Source organism: Lagenorhynchus albirostris, chromosome 8 (assembly GCF_949774975.1).
Source record: "Lagenorhynchus albirostris chromosome 8, mLagAlb1.1, whole genome shotgun sequence".
Taxonomy (NCBI): domain Eukaryota; kingdom Metazoa; phylum Chordata; class Mammalia; order Artiodactyla; family Delphinidae; genus Lagenorhynchus; species Lagenorhynchus albirostris.
The window spans coordinates 32,494,550-32,507,285 of NC_083102.1; the positions used below are offsets into that span (position 1 = coordinate 32,494,550).

General features: G+C 37.9%; 1 protein-coding gene across 2 annotated transcripts in view; it reads right to left on the minus strand.

Annotated features, from left to right (window-relative positions):
* The window catches only part of CAPZA2 (capping actin protein of muscle Z-line subunit alpha 2), a 56,566-nt gene that overhangs the window by 12,916 nt on the left and 30,914 nt on the right, over positions 1-12,736 (minus strand). For both annotated transcript variants that reach the window (XM_060156809.1, XM_060156808.1), the window contains exon 4: positions 3,832-3,895. In XM_060156809.1, coding sequence (XP_060012792.1) covers positions 3,832-3,895 — 64 coding nt within the window. The remainder of the gene's footprint in view (positions 1-3,831; positions 3,896-12,736) is intronic.

Here is a 12,736-nt window from a genome sequence, read left to right on the forward strand (position 1 = left end):
TCTCCAGTTCCTCAAAACTAAGGAACTGGTAATAACCTTCACTGAGAACGGTTACAAGTGAATGTTTTGTTTTGTTTTGTTTTGTTTGCTGTACGTGGGCCTCTCACTGCTGTGGCCTCTCCCGTTGCGGAGCACAGGCTCCGGACGCGCAGGCCCAGCGGCCATGGCCCATGGGCCCAGCCGCTCCGCGGCACGTGGGATCCTCCCGGTCCGGGGCACGAACCCGTGTCCCCTGCACTGGCAGGCAGACTCCCAACCACTGCGCCACCAGGGAAGCCCCAAGGGTATGTTTTTAATCCACTTAGAATCCTCTTCAGTGTGTCCTACATTACTGCTGGGCCCACAATCTCATCTACTGTTAAGTGCCTGCTGCTTGTTTTTATTAAGACAATCACTGACAGTTGTTTTCAACTGACTTCCAAATTTTAACAAATATAATTTCTTCATTTATGTGCATTTAAATTATACACGCATAAATTTGACGTTCTGTGCTTTCTTCTAAAAAATTTCACTCTTTTTCCTTCCCATGCGACTCTCCCAATCTTTGACTCTAAACCTATGTCAGGACTCCCCCATCCCTTTGATGTAAATTATGCAAACACAGGATGTACTCTTCTGAATTTTTTTCAGTCATATTATCCTACACAGATAAATACATACACATCTATATATACATACACATACATCCAGGGGTTTTTATTGGCCACTGTCCTACAAGAATGGAACGAAAATGCACATATTTTTCTGCATCTGGTTTTTTTCAACATCAACACTTTATAGAAATCCTTCAGAGTCAACTGGTAAACCTCTCATCATTCTTTTTCATGGTTGCATACTATCCCATGATGTGGGTATAACAATTTACTCTGCCATTCCACTACTGTTGGACCATCTCTTTATTTCCAGGCTGTTTTCTTTTTGGGAGGAGGGATAGGCACATTAAAAATGTTAAAGTATTATTGTACATATATTCTAACATACTAATGTTTCTATTTCCACTGGATGCTTCTATTTTTCTTAGATAGATTCTCAGCAGTGAGGACAGTAGGTAAAGGGTTTGTATATTTTTAATTTTTAATACATAATTAGACTGCTTTCCAGAAATGGCTGTGACAATCTACACTTCTGTAAACAATATATGAGATGCTTCAAATTATCACCATCAACAGGTATACAGTTCTTTTTTCAGTCTGATGAGTATAAAATATATCTCATTACTTTAATTATATTTCTCTCACTCACAGGTCTAAATATCTCCAAGTTTGTGGGCCATTTTCTGTGAGCAAATATTTTTTAATATTTTTCATCTGGGTGGGTTTTTTTCTTACTAATTTATAAGAGTCCTTTATTTGAGGTACTTGTTTTATTCTACAGTTAAAATAATTGATATGTAGCAAAATGTCCATCTTTTCTTTTATAGTTTCTGGGTTTCCAGTCTTATTTAAGATGGTTTCCTCTGCCCTTAATTATACATGTAGACTCTTTTCTCCTAAAATTCTAGTCATTTTACAAATTTTTAATCTACCTGAAATTTATTTCTATATATTGTAAGACAGAGGACTGGTTTAACTATATGGCATATGTAGTTGATAGAAACCAGTGGTACCAATACCCTTTATTATATGTCTGTCCAAATTATAACCTTATCATGTATATAAATACTCATATATTTTGGGACTAAATTCTGGCTTGATATGCTGCTCTATTGATCTATTTGTCTACATAATACCATGCTGATTTGACTTTACATTGGTTGTAAAGCACCTTCTGCTATCTAGCAATGCAATTGTCTCTCACCACTCTTACATTTTCTTGTGTTTCTTCAAGCATGTTTTTCATATAAAGTTTATGAAAATTTTGACCAATTAAAAAACTATCAGGATTCTAATCAAACTGCATTAAATTCATATTTTAGTTTTTAAATAATTTAACTTTCTACCTCAAAATGGAATTCAGTGTGCGCTTCCATTTGCTCAGAACCTGTTTTATGTGTTAAGATAACCACCATTTTCTTCACAATCCTATGCATTGCTTGTTAAGGTTTATGTTCAGTATTACCACTATTTAAAATGAAACTCCTCCCCCTCCAACCACTACTAGTGTAAGTCCCTACTTGCCACAATAGAGGAAAGTTAATGCATTTTGTACACTTACCTTAAATTCAGCCATCTCACAAAATTCTGTTAAGTCTAATAGGTTATTGTGGTTGGGAGGTTAATTTATGGGAGTTTCTCACTATTTCTAAATATATAAATCATGTCACCTAAGAGTTTTCTGTTCTTTTCCAAAGCTTTAAGAGTTCTCATTCTCTTGTCTTCTTTGCTATACTTCCATTTATGATAAATAATAATGGTGATAAGTTGACATACCTGGCTAATTTTCTATGTTAACTAAAATTATATTAGTGTTTACAGTTTGATATTTACTACTGTTTTTCGTTAAACAGTATATTATATTTAAGAGGTTTTCTTCTATCCCTATTTTACTTAGGGTTTTTGTAATGAGGATTAGCTGCTGGAGTTTTCAAATCCCTTTTCACTGTCTATTGATGTATCATAAGGTTTTTCTCTTTATTTGTTGATTAAGCGATAAGAGCAATATATTGCCTTACATGGAACCACTCCTGCATTCCTGTAATAAATTCTATTTAGTCTTGGCATATTATTCTTTTGATATATTTCTGGATTCTGTTTGTTAATATCTGTTTAAAGTTTTAAAATCTATAGTCATATGTGAGATTAGTATAGTTTGCTTTTTTTGTTTTATATTTATTAGGTTTAAGTATTAAAATTACAGTAGGTTCATAAAATGAGTTTGAGAGCTATCCGACATTTTAAAAGGATGCATCCCCGGATCCAGCAATTCTTTTAGGGATTTACCTTAACAAAACAATGGTCCATGTGCCCAGAGGTACAATGATATTTAGTACAGCACTGTTTATAACAGTTAAAAAAAAAAAATCAAAAACACAAAATCTCCCAAGGAAAAAAAATTTAAGAGCTTCATGAAATGAAACACTACATGCCTTTATATGTATGTGTGTGTATACACACATGCATAAATCTATCTACCTACCTACCTACCCACGTTTACTTTTTCCCTTCAGTTATAAGTCATCTTCTGTCTGGTCTCTCTTTTTCCCCTATAACTACGAGACTACATATTACATAATCAATAATGCCAAATGCAAGCTTTAATATAATTTGCCACTGAGAACTAATTGTTACTACTCTCTCTTATGTTTTACCTCCAGTTCCTTCTTCATATTGTTTTATATAAATTGTGCTTTATGTAAGCATTATAGAAACACAATCACTGTTCAATTACTAGTAACTTTAAACCAAAAAAATAAAATCTAAGAATGCTAGTGACTTTTGGGGCTTTTCTTTTCTTAGCAAGTCCAACTTGTACTTCGGAAAGAAAAGATTTAATAATTACTAAATGCTAAGTTACTCACATGAAGAACTGTAGAATTCCAGAGCAACTAAATTATGACATAAATCTTACTAATATAAACTCTAGATTTTGGATTAATATAGGATTGATTTTTTTCCTATAAAAAACAAGAAAGTAGATTTAAAACAATTATCTTCTAAAATCTTAAAATAATTACATTTGAATATTTCTAAAAGGAACTTTCTGCTAATAGCATTATTGGTATCAACAAAAGAAACTACATTTTCAATTACTTTGCTCCTAAGTGGCTATGATTAAAATGAACGCTTTTTTTTTTTTAACCTTTAAACATACCACTTCACAATTCTTGCAGGATACACTAACCATTATAAATGAAATAAAGAATATCAGATCCTGTGTTTATATGAAACGTACCTGATCTTCATAACCTTCAATTTTTACTGGAGTAAACTGGTCCAAGTTATATTGTGCAAATGCACTAAAAAAGAAAAGGGTCAATTATTTAAAATTACGTATTTAATGTTCTCAAAAAAATCGCAAACAATTCACTGTCAAATAAAAGTCTCCTGCACTGCACATGGCAAGTTAAATAAAAATGTAATTCTCTACTACTGATCTTATATTAGGTATAAATATTATATAGGTATGGCTTTTTAAAAACCGGTGAATGACATCCAGCTTTCAATGCTTAGCAAAAAAATTAAATCAGTAAATATAATCAGTCCTTTCCTTCAAAACCCTGAAAGTAAAGGTTAGCCACTTATAAGACATATCCAACTATTCAAGTATATACTAACATTTAGTATACAACATACCGGGAAACAGAGTAGGTGCTGTGAGAGATGCAAAGAGTAATTAGATCAAAGGGCTTACAGTTGAATAGGAGCTATGATAAACATAATATAACACAAAGCAGAAAGTACCATAAGAGAATGACCAATAAACATCACAGAGAATATATATTTTTAAAAACTACATTCTGTTGAGGCAAGGGTAAGAAGAAAAGAGAATCAGGGGTGATATCATAATGGAAGTGATACTGAGAAATGGCCTTAAAATAATAGGTAGGCTCTCTGGTCTTGCAGGAATTGGAGGGATGAGAAGAGTAATTCAATTAGAGGGACCAAGATGAGCAAAATACAAGAGGAGAAGATAGGTTAAGTCCAACATCATAGAAAGCACCAAGCTCAATGCCTGGCACATAGCAGGTGTTCAGTTATATTTACTGCCTTCAACTGAAAGGCCCTGCACGATGGAAAAATTACTTCATTTGGGAGGCAAAGCAGAATTACAGAAGCTTTTTGAGAAAAGACAACCGCGAACTACTTCTGAAGATTAATTTGGCAGCAGTGTATATGACAATTGGGTGGTGGAGCAACTAGAGCCAGAAAAGCAGTTGGGCTATCATTAGGCAAACATCCATGTTAGAACAGCTGAGAGTCTGAACGAGGAAATGGTGACGAGATAGATCCAAGAATAAAGCCTCTCTCTACTCTCATATGAGTAAAGAATAATGTATTACATAATTACATAATACATTTGTAGGAAAAACTCTCATAGCACAAAAAAATTACCTAAAAAATAAAGATCACACTGTATTTTATTAAGTCTATAACCTAGGAAATTTCTTCCACTTACTAGGAAAGATACTGAGAATTTTTAAATTTAAGAGTACATCTCTAAATCTAATCTACTTGGAAGCTTTTCAGATTACTCTGGATGGTAACATGTCCACTGAATTTTTAGGTGTTAGCTACTGAATCTCCTCGAGAGAGGAGATTGAGCAAAGCATTACTGATGAGTTAACAGGAGACTAGTAAATGTAAAAACAGCAAAGTAGGATTAAATTCCTAGCTGTCAAATTCCTGACACTGCATGTCAAAAAAAGATGGGGGTAAATATAGAAACATATGGAGGGAAAGGGAGATTTTCTTTATTCATTAAAACTGTAATTTTCTTAGGAATAGCCCCAGCATACCCAGGCAGTTACTATCCCTTAAATGAATTTATCTCAAAAGTATGTTTGAGATTAAAAAGTATTCTAAATCACTTAGAATTTAGGGTTCGCTTTCCAGTAAAAGACATATTTAAATAATAAATTTAAATAGTAATTTGGTCTTGGGTCCTTTACTGCTCATATCAAACCCCGTTCATCTATAATCTGGGAGTGGGGTAAGAACAGGAAATCTGAAAAGAAGACAATGAATATGAAATAAGTAAAACTGTATCTTAAATGCTCAAAGCAAGTTAAACAGGTGACAATTACGCAGTATGGCAGGAAAGGTACTCATTAACCTAGGAGTCAGATTACAGAATATCTAGGTTTTGTTCAAACCCTGATATTAGCTAGTATGGGCCCCACTTACCATATCCACAAAAAAGACGGGTTTGAACTAGATGACTTCCAAGTCCCTTCTAGTTCAGAAAACCTACTCCATTTACCCACTCATCATCCATTTACCTACCCCTCTACCCATGCAAATATTTAGGTGTTAAGCACTCTATTAGACACAGTGAAAACAATAATTTCTCTGCCCTTGTAGAGTTCTGTAGCCCAATCACCCATTTCTAAGTCACCTGTTCCTGTATTTAGATTTTTTTTTTATACCCTTTACCATTAGTCATTCACATCTTATACTTTTCACCATGTGTTTCCACATCATCTCTCTTATTTACTATTTGAATTGCTTTCATCATTTAAACTCAGCTCAAAAACCATCTCTAAATAGAAATTTTAAATTTCTTCCTTTGGGCTCCAAAGGTCTTTGGTATGCCTCTGTATTTTATTTCAGTTGGCCAGAAATTCAACATGTCTGACTCCCCATTGGAAAATCCCTAAGAGGCTTATTTGTCTCATCATCACAGTGAAGTCTGGCATTCATATGTCAGTTGAATAAAAGGCTATTTCTGGATATTTCAAAGTTTTCTAGACTTGAGAGTACCAAGTCTTCAGTATGCCTAATTTTACTATGAAATACACTGAATTTTATGCCCTTCAGTAAAGATGTCCCATTAGAACCACTTTTAAGAATAGCTATGTTTTCCCCCCTTACAAAAAGACAGGAAGAGGAATTTCTCAAAAATAAATTTAAAATTAAAAGAGTTAAAGCAACAGGAAAAAGGTGGAAGAATGGAGGAAAAGAAGTACACAGAAGGAGCTGTACTTGTATAAAAGAAATTCAGTATCAAAAACTGCAATTGAAGAAGCAATAGGACTATGGCTATGCACTTACTCTGGTGAAACTGCCACTAGGACACATTTTAAATGTTTTTAAAATGCTTTCCAAGCTTATGTTATATAGGTCTGGACAGTCTCAATGACAGGTGATACATTATCTTTTGAGGATGAAACCAGGTTTGGAGGTATTTCAGATGTAATTCAGAACCAAGTCAAGTGAACAATGGGGGTAACAGCATGTTTGTTTGAAAATTATTTCACAGACAGGACACTGTGAACCAGAGTAATATAATTCTAAAGTCAATCAATGATTTAAGGTGTATTTCTGTACTTCACAGATAACTTCAGATGTCTGCAAAATGAATCTGAACAAAGAGTTTTGAGAAATTCTTCTGTACAAAGACCACTACTGAAGTCAACTAAAAGAATCAATTCTTTCTCTTCTTGTTCATCTAGTTAGCAATCACTTACTGAGACTATAACCACATGCAAGAAAACGTGAAGATTCTACTGAAGGTTTTGATGTTTTTTGAGGTCATACTATAAACATCTTGTTTTATCATTAGGTACTAATTTCCTCAAAGACTAATCTCCTTAAAAGATCAGAATATCAGGCATTTAATGTATATACCTCTTGAAACACGGACCAAGACTGTCCCTGAAATTTGGTTCATAATAAAAGAGAAATATAGCTCACATTCCAATTATTTTAAAAAGAACTCCAATTTATTTAAATGTAACAGTCATCAGATAAATACTCCTTTGGACAAATAAAATTTCAATGCTTTCATCATTTTTTATTCAAATGTGTAACTGTTTCATACCACTTATATAATTATGAATATTTTTCTGACCTTCATTAAACTTTACTCTGCAGGGGAAAAACTCTTCTTTCAACAAACAACTTTGTTACAAAGCAGAAACTAACACCATTGTAAAGCAATTATACTCCAATAAAGATGTTAAAAAACAAAAAACAAATGAAGTTTCTCATTTCCTTAACTTTAAAAAAAATTCACTAATTTTTGCACCTACATGAAACAACCCACACATTTATTTACCACAGAGAACTCAGAGGAAAAGGTTACTTTGAAAGTACTGGGGGGGGGGGGAAGGGGAAGATTGCGTAAGAGTAAAACGCGATCACCTTCCTCCCCACAGATACATCAGAAATACATTTACACGTGGAACACCTCCTACAGAACACCTACTGAACGCTGGCAGAAGACCCCAGACCTCCCAAAAGGCAAGAAACTTCCCACGTACCTGGGTAGGGCAAAAGAAAAAAGAAAAAACAGAGACAAAATAATAGGGACGGGGCTTCCCTGGTGGTGCAGTGGTTGAGAATCTGCCAATGCAGGGAACCCGGGTTCGAGCCCTGGTCTGGGAGGATCCCGCGTGCCGCAGAGCAACTAGGCCCGTGAGCGGGCAGCTACTGAGCCTGCGCGTCTGGAGCCTGTGCTCCGCAACAAGAGAGGCGGCGATAGTGAGAGGCCCGCGCACCGCGATGAGGAGTGGCCCCCGCTTGCCGCGGCTGGAGAAAGCCCTCGCACAGAAACGAAGACCCAACACAGCTAATAAACAAATATTAAAAGAATAGGGACGGGACCTGCACCAGTGTGAGGGAGCTGTGAAGGAGGAAAGGTTTCCACACACTAGGACGTCCCTTCGCGGGCGTAGACAGCGGGTGGCGGAGGGGGAAAGCTTCGGAGCCGAGGAGGAGAGCACAGCAACAGGGATGCGGAGGGCAAAGCGGAGAGATTCCCGCACGGATGATGGTGCCGACCGGCACTCACCAGCCCCGAGAGGCTTGTCTGCTCACCCACCGGGGCGGGGGTGGGGGTGGGGGCTGGGACCTGAGGCTCGGGCTTTGGTCCGCTCGCAGGGAGAGGACTGGCGGCGTGAACACAGCCTGAAGGGGTTAGTGCACCACGGCTGGCCAGGAGGGAGTCCGGCAGAGGCAAGACACTTTTTCTTCACTTTTCGTTTCCTGGTGAGCGATAAGAGGGGATTAAGAGCGCTGCTTAAAGGAGCTCCAGAGACGGGCGCGAGCCGCCGCTAACAGCGCGGACCCCAGAGTTGGGCATGAGACGCTAAGGCTGCTGCTGCCGCCACGAAGAAGCCTGTGTGCAAGTACAGGTCACTATCCACAGTTCCCTTCCGGGGAGCCTGTGCAGCCCGCCACTGCCAGGGTCCCGGGATCCAGGGATAACTTCCCGGGGAGAACGCACGGCGCACCTCAGGCTGGTGCAACGTCACGCTGGCCTCTGCCGCCGCAGGCTCGCCCCTCTCCCCGGCCTGAGTGATCCAGAGCCCCCGAATCAGCGGCTCCTTTAACCCCGTCCTGTCTGAGCGAAGAACAGACACCCTCAGGCGACCTACATGCAGAGGCGGGTCCAAATCCAAAGCTGAACCCCAGGAGCTGTGCGAACAGAGAAAGGGAAATTTCTCCCAGCAGCCTCAGGAGCAGCGGATTAAGTCTCCACAATCAACTTGATGTACCTGCATCTGTGGAATACCTAAATAGACAACCAATCATCCCAAATTGAGCAGGTGGACTTTTGAGAGCAAGGTTTATTTTTTTCCCCTTTTCCTCTTTTTGTGAGTGTGTATGTTTCTGTGTGAGATTTTGTCTGTATAGCTTTGCTTTCACCATTTGTCCTAGGGTTCTGTCCGTCCGGTTTTTCTTGTTTGTTTTTTACTTTTTTAAAAAATTATTTTTTATTTTAGGAACTTTATTTTATCCTCTTTCTTTCTTTCTGCTTTCTTCCCTTTTATTCTGAGCCGTGTGGATGAAAGGCTCTTGGTGCTGCAGCCAGGAGTCAGTGCTGTGCCTCTGAGGTAGGAGAGCCAACTTCAGGACACTGGTCCACAAGAGACCTCCCAGCTCCACGTAATATCAAACGGCTGAAGTCTCCCAGAGATCTCCATCTCAACACCAACACCCAGCTTCACTCAACGACCAGCAAGCTACAGTGCTGGACACCCTATGCCAAACAACTAGCAGGACAGGAACACAACCCCACCCATTAGCAGAGAGGCTGCCTAAAATCATAATAAGGCCACAGACACCCCAAAACACACCACCAGACGTGGACCTGCCCACCAGAAAGACAAGATCCAGCCTTCTCCACCAGAACACAGGCACTAGTCCCCTCCACCAGGAAGCCTACACAACCCACTGAACCAACTTTAGCCACTGGGGACAGACACCAAAAACAACGGGAACTACGAACCTGCAGCCTGCAAAAAGGAGACCCCAAACACAGTAAGATAAGCAAAATGAGGAGACAGAAAAACACACAAGCAGATGAAGGAGCAAGGCAAAAACCCACCAGACCTAACAAATGAGGAGGAAATAGTCTACCTGAAAAAGAATTCAGACTAATGATAGTAAAGATGATCCAAAATCTTGGAAATAGAATAGAGAAAATGCAAGAAACATTTAACAAGGACCTAGAAGAACTAAAGAGGAAACAAGCAACGATGAACAACACAATAAATGAAAATACTGTTGTTACAAGTTCATAAACATTGTATGTTTACTTCCGTAAGACTTTTGTCAACATGCTATATGCTATTGTAAAGAAAACTAATTTTAGTTGGGTATATAAATAACTTAAAAAGGTTTAAAGAACTTAGGAATAAGAGGCCATTCACCCAGAAACTAATAACTAAAGTCAAAGATATCAAGTAAACTGATTTTTATTATGTACTTTAATATAATACTTAATGGGTGGAAGCAACCCGACTGTCCACTGACATGTGAATGGATAAACAAAATGTGGTGTATATATATATATGTATATAAACACACACATACACATTCGGTGTTAAAAAGGAAGGAAATTCTAACACATACTCCAACATAAATGAACTTTGAAGACATTCTGCTAAGTAAAATAAACCAGTCACAAAAGGACAAATACTGTATGACTCCACTTCATACATTAAATAGAATGATGGTTCACAAGGGCTAGGAGGAGGGGAGAATGGGAAATTATTGCTTAAAGGGTATGGAGTTTCAGTTTGGGAAAATAAAAAGTTCTGGAGATGGATGGTGGTGATGGTTACAGAAATATGTGTATGTGCTTAATGCCAAGGAACTGTGTGCCTAAAAATGGTTAAAACGTTAAACTTCATATTAAGTATATTTTCCCCACAATAAAAAATAATAAATACAAATTGCTATTAAAAGATAAAAGTGGGCTTCCCTGGTGGCGCAGCGGTTTAGAATCTGCCTGCTAATGCAGGGGACATGGGTTCAAGCCCTGGTCTGGGAGGATCCCACTTGCCATGGAACAACTAGGCCAGTGAGCCACAACTACTGAGCCTGTGCGTCTGGAGCCTGTGCTCTGCAGCTGGAGAGGCTGCGATAGTGAGAGGCCTGCGTACCGCGATGAAGAGTGGCCCCCGCCTGCCACAACTGAAGAAAGCCCTGCCATAGAAATGAAGACCCAACACAGCAAAGATAAATAAATTAATAAATTCCTACCCCCAACATCTTCTTAAAAAAAAGATAAAAGGACATAAAAGACCCCTAATAGCCAAAACAATCTTGAGAAAGAAGAACGGAGCTGGAGCAATCATGTTCCCAGACTTGACTTATACTATGAAGCTACAGTAATCAAAACAGTATGGTGCTGACACAAAAACAGATACATAGATCAATGGAACAGAATAGAGAATCCAGAAATAAACCCACACACTTATGGTCAATTAATCTATGACCAAGAAGGCAAGAATATAAAATGGAAAAAAGACAGTCTCTTCCATAAGTGGTGCTGGGAAAACTGGACAGCTACATGTAAAAGAATGAAGTTAGAACACTCCCTAACACCATACACAAAAATAAACTCAAAATGGATTAGAGACCTAAATTTAAGACCAGACACTATAAAACTCTTAGAGGAAAACATAGGAAGAACACTCTTTGACATAAATCACAGCAAGATCTTTTCTGATCCACCTCCTAGAGTAATGGAAATAAAAACAAAAATAAACAAATGGGACCTAATGAAACTTCAAAGCTTTTGCACAGCAAAGGAAACCATAAACAAGACAAAAAGACAACCCTCAGAATGGGAGAAAATAGTTGCAAACGAATCAACGGACAAAGGATTAATCTCCAAAATATATAAACAGCATGCGCAGCTCAATATTAAAGGAACAAACAACCCAATCCAAAAATGGGCAGAAGACCTAAATAAACATTTCTCCAAAGAAGACATACAGATGGCCAAGAAACACATGAAAAGCTGCTCAACATCACTAATTATTAGAGAAATGCAAATCAAAACTACAATGAGGTATCACCTCACACAGGTTAAAATGGGCATCATCAGAAAATCTACAAACAACAAATGCTGGAGAGGGTGTGGAGAAAAGGGAACCCTCTTGCACTGCTGGTGGGAATGTAAATTGATACAATCACTATGGAGAACAGTATGGAGGTTCCTTAAAAAACTAAAAATAGAATTACCATATGATCCAGCAATCCCACTACTGGGCATATACCCAGAGAAAACCATAATTCAAAAAGACACATGCACCCAATGTTCATTGCAGCACTATTTACAATAGCCAGGCCATGGAAGCAACCTAAATGCCCATCGACAGACGAATGGATAAAGAAGATGTGGTACATATATGCAATGGAATATTACTCTGCCATAAAAAGGAACAAAATTGAGTCATTTATTGAGACATGGATGGATCTAGAGACTGTCATACAGAGTGAAGTAAGTCAGAAAGAGAAAAACAAATATCGTATATTAATGCATATATGTGAAACATAGAAAAATGGTACAGATGAACCAGTTTGCAGGGCAGAAATTGAGACACACATGTAGAGAACAAATGTACGGATGCCAAGGGGGGAAAGCAGCGGGGGGGTGGGGTGTGTGTGATGAATTGGGCGATTGGGATTGACATGTATACACTGATGTGTATAAAACTGATGACTAATAAGAACCTGCTGTATAAAAAAATAAATAAAATTTAAAAAAAGACCTAAATGTAAGACTGGAAACCATAAAACTCCTAGAGAAAAACACAGACAACACTCTTTTCCATAAATCGTAGCAATATTTTTTTGAATCCATCTCCTAAAGCAAAGGAGATAAAGGGACCTAATTAAAC